The sequence below is a fragment of the Engystomops pustulosus genome, chromosome 2 (assembly GCF_040894005.1).
Source record: "Engystomops pustulosus chromosome 2, aEngPut4.maternal, whole genome shotgun sequence".
Lineage (NCBI taxonomy): Eukaryota > Metazoa > Chordata > Amphibia > Anura > Leptodactylidae > Engystomops > Engystomops pustulosus.
The window spans coordinates 51,874,722-51,894,922 of NC_092412.1; the positions used below are offsets into that span (position 1 = coordinate 51,874,722).

The 20,201-nt window shown below is 40.1% G+C and overlaps 2 protein-coding genes across 2 annotated transcripts; both read right to left on the reverse strand.

Annotated features, from left to right (window-relative positions):
• Positions 1-889: 889 nt before the first annotated feature.
• On the reverse strand, positions 890-7,479 carry LOC140117653 (keratin, type II cytoskeletal cochleal-like). The gene is made up of 9 exons (XM_072134584.1): positions 7,009-7,479; positions 5,747-5,955; positions 5,547-5,607; positions 5,369-5,464; positions 4,301-4,465; positions 3,113-3,238; positions 1,834-2,054; positions 1,705-1,739; positions 890-1,252 (listed from the first exon to the last, which is right to left on the reverse strand). Exons 1-9 carry the CDS (start codon positions 7,435-7,437, stop codon positions 1,146-1,148), a joined length of 1,449 nt encoding a protein of 482 aa, XP_071990685.1. The 5' UTR covers positions 7,438-7,479; the 3' UTR covers positions 890-1,145.
• A 5,972-nt stretch (positions 7,480-13,451) lies between these two features.
• Positions 13,452-16,705, reverse strand: LOC140116484 (keratin, type II cytoskeletal cochleal-like). Its single transcript, XM_072132999.1, has 10 exons — positions 16,133-16,705; positions 15,721-15,929; positions 15,569-15,629; positions 15,392-15,487; positions 14,692-14,856; positions 14,457-14,582; positions 14,008-14,228; positions 13,872-13,906; positions 13,691-13,771; positions 13,452-13,621 (listed from the first exon to the last, which is right to left on the reverse strand). Exons 1-10 carry the CDS (start codon positions 16,703-16,705, stop codon positions 13,452-13,454), a joined length of 1,737 nt encoding a protein of 578 aa, XP_071989100.1.
• Between the last annotated feature and the right edge of the window lie 3,496 nt (positions 16,706-20,201).

Genomic DNA, 20,201 nt, shown 5'->3' on the forward strand with positions numbered 1-20,201 from the left:
GTAGTCAGGTCCAGGCATATGCTCAGGATAGGTGGCAGACATGCAAGGTCAAGTCCAATCCGGAGTCAGCAAGGGAAAGTTCAGGCAGATGGGAACGGGAACACAGGCACACAGGAACGCAGGACACGGGAACTCAGGAGCAGGAACACACGGGACCAGGAATGCAGGATACAGGGGAACACACAGGTACGGAGAAATATGGCAGGGGAGCTTTCACAATGGCGTAGGCACACAAAAATCCGGCAGTGGAAACAGGACGGAGCTGAAATTATAAGGTGGAGGTGTTCAGCCAGCGCACCAATTAGCGGTGCGCTGGCCCTTTAAATTTTTGACAGCCGAGACACGCTCCCAAGGAGGCGGAGACCCGCACTCACGGCAGTCCGAGGAGAGGCCTGTGTCGGGACGGGTAAGTCCGACACTGCAGGGAGAGCGGGAGCGCACGAGTCGGCCCGCGATCCGAGACAGGGATCGTGGGAGCACCCGTGACAGCCAAGTTATAAGCCTGTTATAGTTTTTTAGACCTTATACAGATAGGATTCAGGGACAATTGCCGCAAAAAGGTAAAATTCGTGTAACCCGGCGTAAAAACGTGATTCGGGCCCTTAGTAAATGACCCCCATTATGTGTTTGCGCCACTTTCGTATTGCGGTTGCATTTTGCCCGACACTTATGAAAACTTTTAAGTGGCAGTGTCAGCAAAATAATATATACCACTGAGAGACTGTATCTGGAGATATTTAGGGCTATTAATGTCAGTGAAAGTTGAAAAGCTAAAGAGGAGAGATCTGCGGTCTGAACCTATGTATATCATTTTGTGGTTTCACAACTGGACCAGTTTAAAAGTGATTGATAAGGGTTCCAAAGTAGAATGCAAACCGTAATAATAAGGCATGCTTAACATCATTTTAATATGAGACAAGGGATTGACACAAACACATATTTCAACACAGCTTTTTGATTACAAGAAGACAATACCCACTTCAAAGAAACAGAATTTGTGGAGAACCTAGGTTTGTAGAGCAAGGACAGGCAAGGCAAAGACAGATCAGTGAAGCCATATTAGCCGTTTTCATGGAGCACAACCCACTGAGGTATTGCTCATCACAGTGCAATTCTTTGTGCATCTTGCCCAAGTTGACCAAGGCTTAATAGTGATGTCCATGCTTCCCCTTGGATAGGCTGCTGGAGCTGAAGCTTCCTCCATGGTGATGTTGGCCACTTGCACTGTGTCCAGAGGAGTTGCTGACCACAGCTGAAATTCATAAAACAAATATCATATTGCATTTTCTATAAAGTGACCAAAGTAAATAATGCAATGCTGTCATTTCACCATATCATATCATCATATCAAACTGTATTACTGTGGTGAAGGCGGCCTAAAATGTGGCACTAGTTTCCTGATAAGTGTTTAATGGGCTACAAAAAAGGCTTAACACTAGGGATGAGTCGACCCGTTAAGCTATGCTTTCAGGTTTGGGCACAAACCTGAAATCTCACCCCCACACTGGTATCAACCGTAATTGGTGCCAGCACCGATCAAGGGTGTCAATGTTGGGAGCGAAGAACCAAACACCAAACCTGACTTTTTCCTTGATGTCTGGGTTCGGGTCACTTAACACTTGTTATGTTTCATAAGATCTTATCAGGGAACATAATTTGCTTTTCAGATAAGGCATTTGTACAGAAATAGTGGTGTAAACTTACAGATGCTAACAGATCCATGTCCATCGCCAACAAGTCTAAAAATGAATAAAACATTTTTAAAAAGTCAATAAAGATATTCTTACAAATTATTATTGATAAAAAAGGGGATATTTTATATATCAAACTCACCTGCATTCTTCTCCTTCCAGCAGTTTCCTGTAGGTGGCGATCTCAATATCCAGAGCCAGTTTGACGTTCATCAGCTCCTGGTATTCTCTCAGCTGGCGAGCCATGTCCTGCTTGGCCTTCTGTAGAGCAGACTCCAGCTCTGCCAGTTTACTCTTGGCATCTTTCACTGCTGCTTCACCACGCTCCTCAGCCTCTGCTATTGCGGATTCCAGTTTGGCACGCTAAGCATAGTAAAATATTATTAAAGATTATACAATAAACCAAAAGTGCTTATAAAATTACACTTAAATAACAATACATTGCTTAGAAAGGCAATTACTTCCCACATATTCCCACATATTACATCAGATTGCACTGGTAAAAATTGCTGTAAATGGAATTAGATTGAAACATTGTTTTATTTCACTTTGTTTTTAACACTTTATTTTTGTCTTTTAAAAAGAAGCATAAGTCAACTTTGCAGATATGAATGAGCTGCACCTCTCCACTGATCATGAATGATACCATTGACATTGAAGATGTTTTAGTCACGGTAACTGACTACGAGACAATAGTCAATGTTGTATGTAATAGTTTCGTAGTCTCCTATGAATCACAGTCCTGTGCATGACAAGGTAAATCAGTGAACCATTGTGACTAATGTCAGAACATCCTCTTTAACAAGCTCTCCCATGCCTCACCTAGGATTTCAACCAGTTCTACCTCGTCCATAGTACTTTGTGTATCATCCCAAATTACCTACAAACTCCAAGTGGGCTTTACCATGTATACACATATTACACAACATTCAAATTCTTAGAAAACTAGGTGCATTTTACTAGATTTCTAATTTTGGATGCTGGGAAAATGTGCGTAGAATCATGCTAGATAGTAGAGATACTGTATATAGCAATCAATGAAACATAGAGAAAAAAGAAGAGTTCTGTGAAGTGGCCATTGTCCTATCCTGTTACCAGGACTCCCTAAATTAGTTATGGTTATATTATATGATGGCTGCTCTGTCTAGCGGCAATAATTTCGATCTTTATTGGTTTTGAATAATAAGACTTTAATGGAGAATATAATACTTTTTAAGTGACATCATGCCAAAGAGCGAGAACCATCCAAAAAAAAATTAATTTGAAATTGAAAAAAATTGAAAAGTAATCATCATAAGCATTTTGTAGTCAGTGATTGGATGCTCCCATCCTATATATTCCACTGCTTTAAAGGTAAAACATGAAATAATGGCAAATAAGCTAAAACAGGCCCATAACACTATAACATGCATGGAGTTTACCTGTGCCTTGACACTTTCTATTTCACCCTTTAGTCTTTGGATCAGACGAGTCAATTCAGTGATTTCATGCTTAGTGTTTCTCAGGTCATCACAATGTCTTCCAGCTGTCAAACGCAGCTCTTCGTACTAAATAGGAGAGTGCCAGCAAAAAAGTTAGGGAACAGAAAGGCTACAAATTAAATGCTCTACAATGGAGACAAATCTACTTCAATCCATAGTGCTGCCCAGTATCAAAAGGAGTCGGTCCATGTAGAACAATATCACAATTTACAGTATAAATAGCTCATTTTTTTAAAATTATGTTCTTTAAAGGAAACCTACCACTTGAAGTGGCAGGTTTTAGATGGAAATACCGAGCACCAGCTCAGGGTGAACTGGTGCCGGAGCTTATTTTTGTTAGTGTTTTAAACCGCGGTATCGCGGTTTAAAACACTTTTTAAACTTTATAGCCGGCGCAGGGAGGTACGCGCTCGGCGATTACTATGCGCGCGACCGTGCGCGCGGCTACATAGGAAGTGAAGGAGAGTTGCGCGCATGGTAAGCGCCGAGCGCGTACCTCCCTGCGCCGGCTATAAAGTTTAAAAAGTGTTTTAAACCGCGATACCGCGGTTTAAAACACTAACAAAAATAAGCTCCGGCACCAGCTCACCCTGAGCTGGTGCCCGGTATTTCCATCAGAAACCTGCCACTTCAAGTGGTAGGTTTCCTTTAAGAAACAGGACCACTTTTGTCCATGTTTGTGGCTGGCTCTACAGCTCAAGTGGACAAGTTACAGTTTTAAGACACATCCCTTGGCAAGAAATGGTGTTGTATCTAGAAATAGCAAGAATATCCTTTTCATGTATGACTTCTTAAGTTCATCATGTTCTATAGTGCCAGAACAACTTCAGAGCTAGACTAGACTTCTAGACTCTGTGGTTCACTTTATTATTTTAGTTTATCTTGTATTAACCATTGGTCAGAACTGAGTATTTGGAAGAACCTACAGATGACAAGGAAAACATAATCTTTGAAAATTCTGTGTAACAAATTTATAGTGCAAGTACATTTTGGAGGAGTAGTCATGTGTGGATTCATTTGTGGTTACTAAAAGAAATGCCTTTATATTGTTAACATGCTTTGTGGATTAGAAGGGATTTTACAGGGCTGCACTGACAATTTAGACATGAGTAACTAAGTTTGACTCACTCTTGACTGGTACATGGCCTCGGCCTCGGCTCTGCTCCTGTTGGCAATCTCTTCATATTGAGCTTTAACTTCAGAGATGATGCTGTCCATGTCCAGGTCTCTACTATTGTCCATGGAGACAATGACTGAGATGTCTGAGATCTGAGCCTGGAGTTGAGCAATTTCCTTATAGCATCACAATAGAAATAAATGTCAGAATCAAAACATTGTTTATTATAATTTTTTTTAATAAAAAATGTCTTCCTTCATCAGTCTCATATATGTGTCCTTACACCTTGAAAGGGTGTCTGCTAAATGACAACTATTGAACATTTAAATGAAAGGTTTAGAGTTCTACTTAAAGAGAACCTGTCAGGTCGATTTGGGACCCTGAACCAACTACAGGTCCATAGACCAGTGGTTTACAGTCCCAAATCAACCTTTTTGAAGTCTATACATGGAGAAAATTTAAAAAATTGAGGCAAATCAGATTCATATGAGAAAGTCCCAGCTTCACTGCGCATGCGCTGTACCCTTGGCACAAGTGCATTGAAGCCGGGGTTTAATACACTGGCTTTATTTGCCGGAATATGTGGGCACTGTGGGAATGAGGGACAAGGTGAGTATAAAGGTTTTTTATTTCCCCTCAATGCTTAAAAATCACACAGGGCAATTTGGCACACTAAACCACCAGTCCATAAGGACCCATGGGTGTTTTAGTGTCCCAAATTGCCCAGACGGGATTTTTTTAACTCAACCCTTCTTTCGCCTTCCTCATCAGGAAAGATTGCGCACATATCTACATACATACACAGTGGCATAGCACATGGTCTAGTAACGCCTCTGGGTTCAGTATGTAGTATAGTGGTTCATGGAGGCGTTACAGTTAAATTACATGGCAAGATGTATAATCCCCGAAACTGAATAGCTACTTTTTTCTTAGAATTCTTCAAAATATCAGAAACTCTTTGAAAAACTTATATATTTCGAAAAATTATAGATTCTAACCAAAATTTCTATTTTATGCTGGTTTTGTTCTGCACACTTAAAAAAAAGCTTCATTTCAAGAGCTGTATAGAAATGACTTACAGCATCAAAGAGGGCGCGCAGGAAGTTAATCTCATCAGTTAGGGAGTCCACTTTAGCTTGTAGCTCAGATTTGTTGATGAAAGCGGCATCCACATCCTGCAAGGTAAGGATAATTATTTGCTAATATATTTAGGGCCCATTACATGAGATGAATCCTTGAATATTCTATAACACTTACTCTCTTAAGACCCACAAATTCATTCTCTGCTGCGGTGCGTCTGTTGATCTCATCCTCATACCTGGTGGGTTACATGTGAAGTTTACTTTTTATTATCATCACCCCACATAAGATATTTTGAGGTTATCGTGCTACTGTGTATTTTATCAATTATTTAGGACTAGAAACCAATTACCTTATAATTATTATATTCAACTTACTTTTTCTTGAATTCTTCTACTGCATCTTCCATGCTTCTTCTTTCTGCCTCCAGACGAACTCTTTCGCTTCCTAGACAGTCTAGTTGTTTCCTCAGGTTGTTGATGTATGCCTCAAAGAGGGGTTCAATGTGGCTTTTGGCGGGTTTTTTGTCTTGGAGAAGAGACCATTTAGTCTCTAGCATCTTATTCTGCTGTTCCAAAAATCTCACCTAAAATTAACATTAGAAATTTATTTGAGTAATCTAAGTGATAGGGTTACTTATACGTATCCCAATATCATCCTAAGTAAGGCATAGGACATCAATATTGATCCATAGACTACCATTTCTCGGAATCTCAACGATCAGTAAATAGGTGCAGTAATTTATGGAGCTCCAACCAACTTCGGCTTTTAGGACAATACAGATTGTACAGTTGAGGCTGCTACTTCATCTACAGCACCGACCCATTCTAGTTAATGAGACTAAACTGTATAACCAAGAACAGCCACAATTGTTTGTGCGGTGCTGTATTTTAGTTGACAAGCAGCTATAGTATTAATGTAGCTTCACTAATCTGAATGGTGTATTGCTGGAAGTCTTAATTAAACCCTACAAAAAACTTCATACAGATTATTTTTATAAAAAAACTAAGAATCCATGCTAATCAACCAAAATTCGAGTAATGTGAAAAATGTTTTATTAATACTTGTTTTTCAAATATATATATATACCATTTTCTGTTCTATTGGACCTCAGTTATCCTAAACTATTCTCTGTGTTGACAAAACTTGGAAGTTGAAAACTAATAGAAAAATAAAAGAAAATCGGAATATTTGTCTGAAGAAGAATTTGCAAGTTAAACCATAAAGACAATAATGCTTAGTTTAGGGTCTACAGTTTGAATGGATTTTATAGGGTAGTAAGTAGGATTAACCAATATGTTATCTATTGTTTCGATCAGGTTTCTAATTTTGACAACTAGTGTAGTGTAAGTACAATGATAGAGCTGAATGGAACCCATTATAAGTCAGTAGAGTATGTCAGGTGTTGGTGTCCATGTGAAGGATCCAGTAGTGCATGATGTTGTCCATTTTTACCAGAAACCATGGTGCAGATGTGAACCATCTCACTAGGACGAATACTAAGTACTCTACACATTGTGTATGAAAATGAAAAAGCCCTGTAATTTTGTTATTTATGATCATGATTGGAGATCTGCATTACTTAAGTTGTATATTTCTTGGGTACATATGTGGTGTTCATCAACTAGATACAACTTACCTTGTCAATAAAGGAGGCAAACTTGTTGTTTAGTCCTTTAATCTGGTCTTTTTCATCAATTCTGACTTTCTGGATATTAGGATCAATCTCCAGATTAAGAGGAGCCAGAAGACTTTGGTTAACAGTAACAGAGGTGATACCAGGAGAACAAAATGAGCCACCAAATCCATGGCCTGCAGTGCTCAACCCATGTCCAAGTCCAGACAAACTATAAGCATGTCCACTCTTCAATCCAGTTGAGATCTTATGTCCTCCAGAGACACTGTAGACACTTTTGCTGCTGAATGATGGGTGGATTTTGTGGCCAAGTGATATCTTCTTAGAAGAAAGGGAACCAAAGGAGTTGTGTTTGCTCACAGATGGTAAGCAAGCGGAGGATGAGCTGAAGCTCCTGTATCCATGGCTGCTATGTCCAGATTGGTGAGACATCTTTGAGGGGTATCTGTGGTGCTCAGTGCAGAATAAGCTTCAGATGATTGCCTGTGAGCCCAGTCCTGAAATGGGTCCTTTATATATATTTGGAGCAGTGGGCTTGGTGACTTTAAAGAGAACTAAGACCTTATAATTGCATCTTGTGAGCTTCCTATTTGGCATTTTTACATCATCATCATCCTATTTTAATGAAATTTAATAGAACAGTTAAATAAAACTCATAGTGGCAACACACCTAGAATATTAGGAAAGATGAAAAGCACTTAATGCTGGTGACTTTTCTTAGCAAGCGAGCACACCTCATCTTGTGCACTTAATGTTTTTAAGTGTCATAAGTGTCATTTAGGTAAATAGGGGTCAGCCTGTAAAATGATCTTTATATGACTATATAGTCTTCACTTTGTCACACAGTGTCACATAAACTCTAACTTACTGCTGTTTACTAGGATTTTTTGTAATTTTATACCTTCATAAAATGTCTAGGGAGAAAGACAGACTATTAATGCAAAATTAATTAGGCAGTATAGCTTAACACAATCTCTCTTCTTAATAAGTCTGTTATGTCCGTGTCTATAAATTTCATGATAATTTTATTTTATTTTATTACTAGTATGTCTATATGTACAAATAACCTATTAAATAGAAAGGTCAAAGAAGCAAATTCCATGCTCCATGCTTTCTACCTATTTTTGGTTCCCATGGTAATCAGTCCATATAAAAAGGCTATCCCCTCTCATAAGGCTCCCTCTGCAGCTTTCTTATTGCCCCTTTCTGTCCTCCTCTCCTTCCCATAGCATCTGCTACATCCTCCACAAGCATTACTACATCCTCCACACACGGCGTGCACTACTACATCCTCCGCACACCGCGCACACTACTACATCCTACGTATACAGCGTACACTACTACCTCCTCCACACACCATGTGCAGTACTACATCCTCCTCACATGGCATGTACTACTACCTCCTCCACACAAGGCGTGCACTACTACATCCTCCACACACGGTGTGCACTACAACATCCTCCGCACACCGCGCACACTACTACATCCTACGTATACAGCGTACACTACTACCTCCTCCACACACCATGTGCAGTACTACATCCTCCTCACATGGCATGTACTACTACCTCTTCCACACAAGGCGTGCACTACTACATCCTCCACACACGGTGTGCACTACAACATCCTCCACACACGCGCACACTACTACATCCTACGTATACAGCGTACACTACTACCTCATCCACACACCATGTGCAGTACTACATCCTCCTCACATGGCATGTACTACTACCTCCTCCACACAAGGCGTGCACTACTACATCCTCCACACACGTTGTGCACTACAACATCCTCCACACACGCGCACACTACTACATCCTACGTATACAGCGTACACTACTACCTCCTCCACACACCATGTGCAGTACTACATCCTCCTCACATGGCATGTACTACTACCTCCTCCACACAAGGCGTGCACTACTACATCCTCCACACACGGCGTGCACTACTACATCCTCCGCACACCGCGCACACTACTACATCCTACGTATACAGCGTACACTACTACCTCCTCCACACACCATGTGCAGTACTACATCCTCCTCACATGGCATGTACTACTACCTCCTCCACACAAGGCGTGCACTACTACATCCTCCACACACGGCGTGCACTACTACATCCTCCGCACACCGCGCACACTACTACATCCTACGTATACAGCGTACACTACTACCTCCTCCACACACCATGTTCAGTACTACATCCTCCTCACATGGCATGTACTACTACCTCCTCCACACAAGGCGTGCACTACTACATCCTCCACACACGGCGTGCACTACTACATCCTCCACACACGCGTGCACTACTACATCCTACGTATACAGCGTACACTACTACCTCCTCCACACACCATGTGCAGTACTACATCCTCCTCACATGGCATGTACTACTACCTCCTCCACACAAGGCGTGCACTACTACATCCTCCACACACGGCGTGCACTACTACATCCTCCGCACACCGCGCACACTACTACATCCTACGTATACAGCGTACACTACTACCTCCTCCACACACCATGTGCAGTACTACATCCTCCTCACATGGCATGTACTACTACCTCCTCCACACAAGGCGTGCACTACTACATCCTCCACACACGGCGTGCACTACTACATCCTCCGCACACCGCGCACACTACTACATCCTACGTATACAGCGTACACTACTACCTCCTCCCCTCACCACGTGCAGTACTACATCCTCCTTACATGGCGTGTACTACTACCTCCTCCACAAACGGTGTGCACTACTACATCCTCCAAACACGGTGTGCACTACTACATCCTCCACACACGCGTGCACTACTACATCCTCCTCACATGTGTGCACTACTACATCCTCCTCACATGTGTGCACTACTACATCCTCTGCATACGCCGTGCACTACTACCTCCTGCACACATGGCGTGCACTACTAGATCCTCTGCACATGGTGTGCACGTCTACCTCCTCCACAAACCGTATGCTCTACTTCTACTATCACAATGCACTTTTAAGTGACAATGGGGGGGGGGGGCATAACACAAGAAAAAATGAACGGACAGTGCAGGGGGTTGTAATAGTGATTGTGCAACAGTACCTACAGGACAGATCCCAAGTATCTCTCCAACACCACCAAATACAGAATGGTGGTGGTGAAGAGTGGGGGATCGGTCCTGACTTCCATATGTCATGGCATGATCTGTCATGACATAGATCAGTCATGACATAGATCTGAGATCAGTTGTGAGGCGTGACGTTACAGAACCAGGAAGTGCTTGCGTCTGATATATCGGTCACTACACTCACTATCCGATATATTGGACGCTGAGTGGGAAGATGTTAAAGAAGTTGTCCAATATAGAGTTGTATTAAAATAACTTACATAAAACAAGTTGTGCAGTGGAAAAACTAATTAGGTAATTAAAAGGCTGCCCACAAATTTTCTATTTGTCCAGCTCGTGACCAATCTCAGATCACCTTTACCTATCAATAGGCAAATAGAAATGAGTGGGAAAACGAACACCAGAAATTACCTCACAAAACACAATTATCTCAACCTGAGGTAAAATAATGCACCCATAACTAGAGACCTTAAACCTTTAAAAAGAAAATACATAAGACTAATACATAAGGGTCCACAGAAATTGAGAAAATAATGAAAATTCCTATCCACCCGCATAGGAAAGCTAACGTCCCGTTATGTGAATTTGTGATATGCGCATTTTTAATTGACTCTTATGAGTATGATGAACTTAAATACATTTTAACTTTGTTGGAACGTACCACACCATCTGCCTGCATATTTTCTTCCAGATACAATACAATTTAAAGAGGAGAATGAGAGTGCGATGGTGCTAGTCTGAATGGTGACATACTTTCAGCAGGAGAAACTGTGGATTAGTGCCGTTCATTGGTGGTAAAGATGGAATAACGAATGAGAAGAATAATATTGGGAGCTCCGGTCATAGTGAAATTACTTTCTCTATTTCTGTGGACTTTTTCTAAGACTGTGTGGACCGGTCTTATACCCTGAGTAGCTCCTTAAGGGGCAAACTGTGCACCACGAATAACTGTGTTTCTGTAATACATAAGGTACTGTGAAACCATGTGTCCCCAAGAGTCTCAGGGGGCCCCTACATTCCTTTACAATGCCTAAGGAACACTGAGAGAAAAAATATTAGATACACAGAGAAATATTCCTCCATTTTAAGAAATCCCGAGAATCATTTAAGACTGAGATGCACTGAGAGAGAAGGAACATTTCCTTATTAATCTCAGGTTGCCTGATAAATAGAACATCTGCCATTTTGTTTCATACCACAGATGTGGCCTTTGACAGAGACTAAGCTGCCCTGAACCAGACTGATATAAATCTTTACGATATTCAAGGAGAACTCTTATGACCACTGTCCCTTTTCTGTTTTAAACCCATATAACTATGTAAAAGGAGTTAGCATTCTGCATAGGGTAGATGAGCTCCTGTGTAGGAGGAAATGTTGAAAAGAACTCATTGCTAGCCATTTCATATAGGATCTACCAAAATTCCCTAGACCTTCATAACGTGGGATGGATGAAAAATAACTATGCATGAATACAGGGTAAATTATAGAGAAAATATATTTTGTACACATTTATGGGATAAATACATTCTACTTTCTAATTGATTTCTAATTATTTGTAAGATGTTATGTTCCCTAAGTCCTAGGGCCTGTGGTAAGAATTGGAAATATAGATTTTTACAGTTTATGACTTTATACATTTCAGGTCTTCTGGTTGCCATAGCAAAACACATTGGGGAAGATTTACTTACCCGGTCCATTCGCGATCCAGCGGCGCGTTCTCTGCGGTGGATTCGGGTCCAGCTGGGATTCACTAAGGTAGTTCCTCTGACGTCCACCAGGTGGCGCTGCTGTGCTGCAGTTCCCCGAGGCCCGCCGAAATGCACTCAAGTTCACTGGCCTATTCCTAGTGAAGGTAAGTGCAAGTCTTGCGACACTTTTTTTTTTTTAAATATGGCGGTTTTTCCGAATCCGTAAGGTTTTCGTTCGGCCACGCCCCCCAATTTCCGTCGCGTGCATGCCAGCGCCGATGCGCCACAATCCGCTCCCGTGCGCCAAAATCCCAGGGAAATCGACGCAAATCGGAAATATTCGGGTAACACGCCGGGAAAACGCGAATCGGGCCCTTAGTAAATGACCCCCATTAGTTTTCTGCTTTCTGAATGGATGTGGACTATCAAGGGATCCACAAGTTTGAAGGGAAGCTGTCATCAAGAACAGGCACAAGAAACTTTACTCAACCTCACACTTCCTCCCCAAACTTTTTGTTCTTTTGTCTATGTTGGTCCCGCCCATTATCGCCTGGCTCTGTCCATCATCACTTGGCTTGTCACACCATGGATGGGTGAAATGGTGCGAAGATCTGCAGTTTCCCACACAATACTCACTGCTAAACTGACCATGCAGTAAGAGGGACAACATTCTGGTAAGGACAGGGAGAAGACTTCCTGTCTGCTCAGGCTGAAATTTTAACAGACAGAGAGCTGTCAGTAAAAAGAAGGAATAGTGGTTCACTGGAAAGCTGGTGAAAACTAGACTCTTCTATTTAGAGGTTGACTCTACTTATTTGCATATATTAAAAACAACTATAATTAAGGTACAATTTATCAGTGGCACATAATTTTAGGTGACATGGGGAGGACTTTTAACCCTTTACCATCAGGTATCACTGGTGTGAGTGGTAACATTCTGGTGACATTCTCTTTAAAGAGAGTCTACTACCAGGATTGACTAGACATTTGACATTTGTGTGTGGGGAGGCATAATCTTTTACTACATGTCATTTTTACACTTGGGTCATATGTCCATTTCTCTAGATAATACTTTTATGATGGATTATGTATTTATAAATGAATCACGAATTTCTCCCTGATAAGTGTTCATGAATATTTGAATCTGCGTGGAAATTTTTATGTGTATAAAGTTAAAAAAAAAAAATCCCTTTGAATCATTATCATACTATGAATGGAAACACAATACATAGAAAATATTCATGAACTGAAGTTTATTGAACATATAGTGCAAGATTTGTAAATTCAGAAAATGGAAAATGGTGGTTAGACCAATGAAGAAGAAGGTAAGAAAGTACAGCTACATGGTGCAAAATGCTTTAGCATCACATTATATTTACATCTTAAAATCACCATTAGAATTTGGTAACTACATTTTTTTACCGATGTTCCAAATAAATCAAAACTTGAATCAAATGTATTCTTTTAAACTATTACTAATTTTAACATTGTTTGCAGTATGATTGCATTATGCAGTCATGTGATATACTGATGAAGGCAGACAGGCAAAAGAAAGCAAGAACTGCACAAAGCTGGTACAAGCCAATTTGATGAAGCTGTCATTCAATCATCTGAAGACAACAGGCGATGCAATTATTATTATCTTCTACAACTTGATGAGGTGCTTCTAGTTGTGGTCATAGTTGAAATGCTTCCAGAGTTATATCCTGACCCGGAGCTGTGACCTCTGTTGATATTTCCACTTCCAGAGCTAAAATGATTTCCTCCACTGAAACCGGCTCCGCTACTGGCACCACCAGAGCTCATTCCTCCACTGAAACCGGCTCCGCTACTGGCACCACCAGAGCTCATTCCTCCACTGAAACCGGCTCCGCTACTGGCACCACCAGAGCTCATTCCTCCATTGTAGAAACCACCTCCACTGCCGAAGGAACCTCCCACTGTAGATGAGATAACACCTGCACAAAACATTGCAGAGATGTTACTTGCGAAATGTATTAATTAATGCCAGTAATCCATTTCTTGAACATAAAGATGGCATAATAAAATAATACTTACTTATCTTAACTGGACCAGCGCCTTCTCCAGAAATCCTACAAGATAAACAATTTGGTTCACTTTCCTTGCCATGCACAAGCAATGGCCATCATGAAATACCCCATACTTTATAACCCTAAGCTAGTTATATTGTTACCTGCATTCTTCTCCTTCTAACAGTTTTCTATAGGTGGCAATTTCAAGGTCTAGAGCAAGTTTCACATTCATCAGTACTTGGTACTCTTTCTGTTGGTGAGCCATGTCATACTTGGCCTTCTGTAGAGCTTCTTCAAGATCAGCCACTTTCTCCTTGGCATCTTTGACAGCCATCTGCCCACGATCCTCAGCTTCTGCTATGGAAGACTCTAATTTGTCTCTCTAAAAACATGAATTTAATTGTCACTGTATATGGTAGCAGTACTTTTACAAATATGTCTACAAATGTTTTGGGAGTATGTTTCAGTGGAGAATTTACTATATAAGAACATTAACTTGGCTGTTGCCAAATTCCTATCTAAAGAATTCTGAAAATAAATGTTTATCATACAGAAATAGCTGCATTTTACATAAATGTTTTTAAATCTAATATATACAGTATTCCTGTACCTGAGCCTTTGCAGTTTCAATCTCTACTTTGAGCCTGTTGACTGTTCTGTTGATATCTGAGATTTGGTTCTTGGTGATTCTTAGGTCATCTCCATGCTTTCCAGCTGTAGTCTGCAGCTCTTCATACTAAAGAAATATAAATATGTCTTATCAGGAATCCATGCCCATATGCTGTTGAAAGCTCCAATTATTACAGCAATAAAGTATACATCTGATAGAAGAAGCCTGCACTCACTTTTGTTTGATACCAGGATTCGGCTTCAGCTCTGCTCTTCTGAGCAATCTCTTCATATTGGGCTTTTACCTCAGCAATAACGTCATCCATGTGCAGTTGACGTTGATTATCCATGGACACAATAACTGAAGTGTCTGAGATTCGAGATTGGAGATCATCTATTTCCTATAACATAGCAAAATGTAAAAGAGAAGTTACATACAATGCAGCATCATTGAGATATCACAAAATTGCATTTAAAATAGAAGTTTCTTTTGATAGGTGGGCTTCTCAGCGAAGATGGTCATTCTGCACAATTCTGTATCTAAAGTTCCATCACAGCAAATCTTTGCCTCCAGAGATGAAATTTATGACAGCTCTTATTGTATAGAGACACAAATCTGGAAAATAGTCTAGTGAGAAGGACTTTGTTAAGGCCACATGCACATGGATGCACATTCTTCAACAAAAAGTGTTCTTCTTGACGGCCATCATAGTTAATGCTAAATTATGTTGTACATTATTCTAGTATAGGGCGGAATACCATATCTATATACCAAGTTCCAAATTGGGTCAAATTGCATATGAGGCTTCAAAATAAAATGTTATTTTTTAGAATTTTTTGAACTCCCAAAATGAACATTTAAAAGTTTTACAAGTTACAAGGGTTACTATGGATAAAAGTAGTCACAGAATGGTGTCACCTCAAATCATAACTTACCATTTCATAAATAGTTCTTGTGAAGTTGATCTCATCAGTCAAGGCCTCAACCTTTGCCTGTAGGTCAGTCTTGCCCATATATGCTGTATCCACATCCTGTAAATAAATGATGTTTTTTTTTACCCAAATTAATTTTTTACTTTTTTACCTTTTAATAAAATTATTTGTATCTCTAACCTTTTTCAATACTACAAATTGATTTTCCGCTGCTGTCCGCTTGTTAAGTTCATCTTCATACCTATGAAAGAAGTTACAAGAGCTCATTGGGAATTAGTTACTCAGGTAACACAATATGTTTGCATTAATGAAATATTGAAATATTAATATACTTTCTCTTGCAGTCTTCCAGTAAATCTTGCATTTGGTTCCTCTCTCCTTCAAGACGCGACTTCTCAGATTCATAGGAAGCCAACTGCTTTCTAAGATTGTTTATGTAGGAGTCAAAGAGTGGCTCTAGGTTTCTCTTCGTAGTCTTATGTTCTTGCAGTAAAGTCCATTTGGTATTCAACAATTTGTTTTGCTGTTCTAAAAATCTTACCTATGACATAAGGTATACAGAACCATGTTGATTAACACATTAAAAAATGTGTACTATTAATAATGCAGATTTATAAAGTTATTATTTTTTTCTCTTGGTTGCTTCAACTCAACATGAATAAGCCTTAGTAAGTGAATTACAGAGAAACAGTTCTACAATATCAGTTATGTCAGATATTTTTTTTATGTATAGTGTGTACATACCTTGTCAATGAAAGAAGCAAATTTGTTGTTTAGTGTCATGATCTGTTCTTTCTCCTGTTTTCGCACTCTCTGGATATTAGGATCAATCTCCAAATTCAAGGGGGTCAGAAGGCTTTGGTTGACAGTTACATTTGTAATGCTCCCATGTCCACCAGGGCCGAATCCAGGTCCACCAAATCCAGCACCACCAAAGCCAGCACCACCAAAGCCTGCACCCCCAGAGCCAGCTCCACCAAAGCCAGCTCCACCAAAACCAGCACCACCAAAACCAGCACCTCCTAAACCAGGCCTACCAAAACCAGCTCCTGCTGCACCATATCCAGAACCCATACCACCACCAAAACCACCACCCATACCAGCACCACCATATCCACCCATTCCAGAATTAAATCCAGCAACAGAAATTTTCCTTGTTCCTCCACCATAGGCACTTCTGCTGCTGTACCCGGGTTGCATTCTTGAGCCACTAATGCTTCTCGAGGAGCTCATAGTGCTCCTACTTACATTCCTTGGCATAGAAGAGGAACTAAAATTTCTGTAGCTGGTGCTACAACGACCGGTTTGGTGAGCCATTGCAGGAAAGGACAGATGAAGCTAACTGCAGTGTAAGCTTGGGAGAGCAGTTGTGAAGTAGTGAAGGCAGCATCTCCTTTTATATAAGGTTAATGGGCTTGGCAACATTCTAGATCACAAAAAATACCCTATAATTGTATTTTTATTGGTATAAAACGCTGGCATGGCACTTCATAGTTCTCATTTGCAGAAAAGGAAATAACTACACCCCTTTGAGATGACAAAAAATTTACAGTTGCTTATTTTCCCACCTATAAAAAAAAGATTTTATTTTTTCAGCATTTTAAAAGAATAATTAAAACATAATAGTAAGATTGTGTCATTAACAGGGCCATAAATGTTGCCATGTGTTGCCTTTGTTGACTGTGTTTTTTTTATTTATTTTTTTTTCCTTACTGTGTTATTTTTACACATTTTGTTTGTCACATATAAACTAGGTTATGTAAACCTTATTTTAGAATGTTTTTGGAATTATTTTGAGGGTGACTGCATACATTTGGATTTTGGAAATATATATATATATATATATATATATATATATATATATACATACATAAATGTGTGTATATATATATATATATATATATATATATATATATATACATATTGGGGGTCATTTACTAAGGACCCGATTCGCGTTTTCCCGACATGTTACCCGAATATTTCCGATTTGCGCCGATTTTCCCTGAATTGCCCAGGGATTTTGGCGCACACGGATTTTAACGCATCGGCGCCGGCATGCACGCGACGGCAATCGGGGGGCGGGGCCGAACAAAAACCAGACGGATTCGGAAAAACCGCCGCATTTTTTTAAAAAAATGTGTCGCGAAAAATTGCACTTACCTTCACCAGGTATAGGCCGGTGAATTTCAGGGCATTCCAGCGGGCCTCGGCGGACTTCAACACAGCAGCAACATCTGGTGGACGGCGGAGGAACTGCCTTAGTGAATCCCGGCTGAACCCGAATCCACCGCAGAGAACGCACCGCTGGATCGTGAATGGACCGGGTAAGTAAATCTGCCCCATTGTGTATTATTAGCAGTTGATTCTCTATCAATGAATATTATGGACTGATCATGTGTGTTTTTCACCAACACTTATTCCCTATGCATGGGATGTGTCTGGGGTCTGATCTACCACTTATGCATAGACATATCATTTAAAGAGAATTTCATGACCAATGGATGTCAATGTGTGATCGCTTTTTCTATACTGTGTCAAGAATGACTGGACCATTATACAACTCTTATACCTCTTGAGTTCCACCTTCATCCTCATAGACTGTAAGCTCTTGTGAGCAGGGCCCATACTCTAATTTTTTTATATGACTATGTTTTTACTCTGTAATGTCTTATATCGTTTGTATATTTCCCCAATAATCTGTAAAGGTGTGGAATTTGATTAACTTCATTAATGTGCAAGTTTTTTATACTTTGAAGCGTGTTCACATTTGGATGATGAAAACTCAATTTCTTTCTCAGATTTATAAATTTTAGAGAAGACAATATATCGTGGGGTAGGTTAGCTGTATACATTTTTCCAATGTTTTTGTATTGTATATACATTAAAGTACATAATGCATTTAGCAGTTGCGTAACTTGGAGAGGCTGGGCCCCATAGCAGGGGCTTCTACATGGGGCCCTCCTTCTCACTTAAAAAAATATACATATTTGTAAATTCACACATGCAAGTTCCAGTTACACATTTATATACTCATACACATACATATAGAGCCATAAAAAAACATACAGCTTATATACACACAGTATATACACACACCATTCAACGTATACACATAAAGCATATGCACATCACAAATACGGTATATATACATCACATACTGTATGTTATATACATATTATGCAGTACAATGTGCAGCATAACATGTACATAGTGGTGAGCATTCTCAATTCTTTAGTGTGTCAGGTCAGATGCCAGGCCCCCTGACACTGCGGGCCTCATATGGCTTCTAATGCTGAAGTTACGCCCCTGGAATTTAGATGTAACGATCGAATTTTGTTAAAGAAATATGCTGTGTGTACATATAAATTAGAATAAAAGTCACCTTGCTCCATTAAATAAAGCTGTAATACATGATAGCTGGTGTGAATCCATTACAATCCGGGATTATACATCCAATACACATACATTTACAGAACTGATGAATTTCCTTATAGCATAGTATTCCTCACATAAAACAAAACATATGTAATCAAGCTGTAGTTTCTTGGGTTGGGCACAGACTTTTTACTGACATCCAATAATAGATGTCATCATGATGCAAAGCTTGCAATACTTTACTCAGAAATAATGATTATAATTATTCCACTGGAAAAAAAATCACTGTTATAAAAAGACTGGTAAGAGTGGAAAGGGGTAATTGTCTCCTTAGCCAGTCAGCATATTAATTATTAGGTCTATACTTAGGATTTCATCCCTAAACTGTGGTCACCATATGCAGAAGATTTGATTTTTAAATAGCTTAAAGGGGTCTTCCAGGACTTGGATATTGATGGCCTCACATTGTCAGACCATGGGGACAATACGGATGATTTGTTTGAAGACACCAATGTTTTCATATGAACACTTGTGTCTCTACTCACCAAGAACAAATTGGGGCTCATTTACTAAGGGTCATGCATAGAGATGAGCGAGTATACTCATACGAGCTTGATGCTCGTTCAAGTATTAGCGTACTCGAAATGGCTCGTTGCTCGGACGAGTATTTCGCCTGCTCGAGATTGAGCTTTTACTTAAGGAAACGCAGTGAAGAACAGTGAAGAACACAGTGAAAACAGTTAACACAGTGAACACAGGATTATTTAAGTGAAGAACACAGTGCAGAACACATTGCAGATGTTTCCGTACTTCTGCTAACTTATCCGAAGACATTAGCGCCGAAAGGTGTTCTTCACAATAGTATGTGAAGAACAATATGTGTGAAGAACTCATTGCAGATGTATGGAAACATGAAGTTTTGAAGTTCCACGAATATTCCATTGAATAAAAAAAATTAAGAAACAGGACTGACTTCCTTATTTCTCAATAAAATGACACATTTTATTGCAGAGCCTTGTTCCCCTTGAAAAATGCTCGAGTCTCCCATTGACTTCAATGGGGTTCGTTATTCGATACGAGCAGTCGAGCATCAGGAAAAGTTTGACTCGAGTAACGAGCACTCGAGCATTTTAGTGCTCGCTCATCTCTAGTCGCGCACTTTTTGTCGGACTGTGCGCCTATTTCAGGGTTTACACGGCTTGCACAGGTATTTAACAAGTGTCTGCACTGGGATTGTGTCGCACCCAAACCTTTTGTGGTGCAGCTGCACTGGCTTCCATGCACAATTTAAGGGGCGTGCCGTTTGACGATCCGACTGATTGGAACTGAGCGCGGGATTTAACTTTCAAATTGTGCCGCAAGCCCAAGCACTTACATGCACCAGCAAGAAGAAGGTGAACTCTGTCGGTCTTGAACGGGGAAGTGACACATGCAGGTT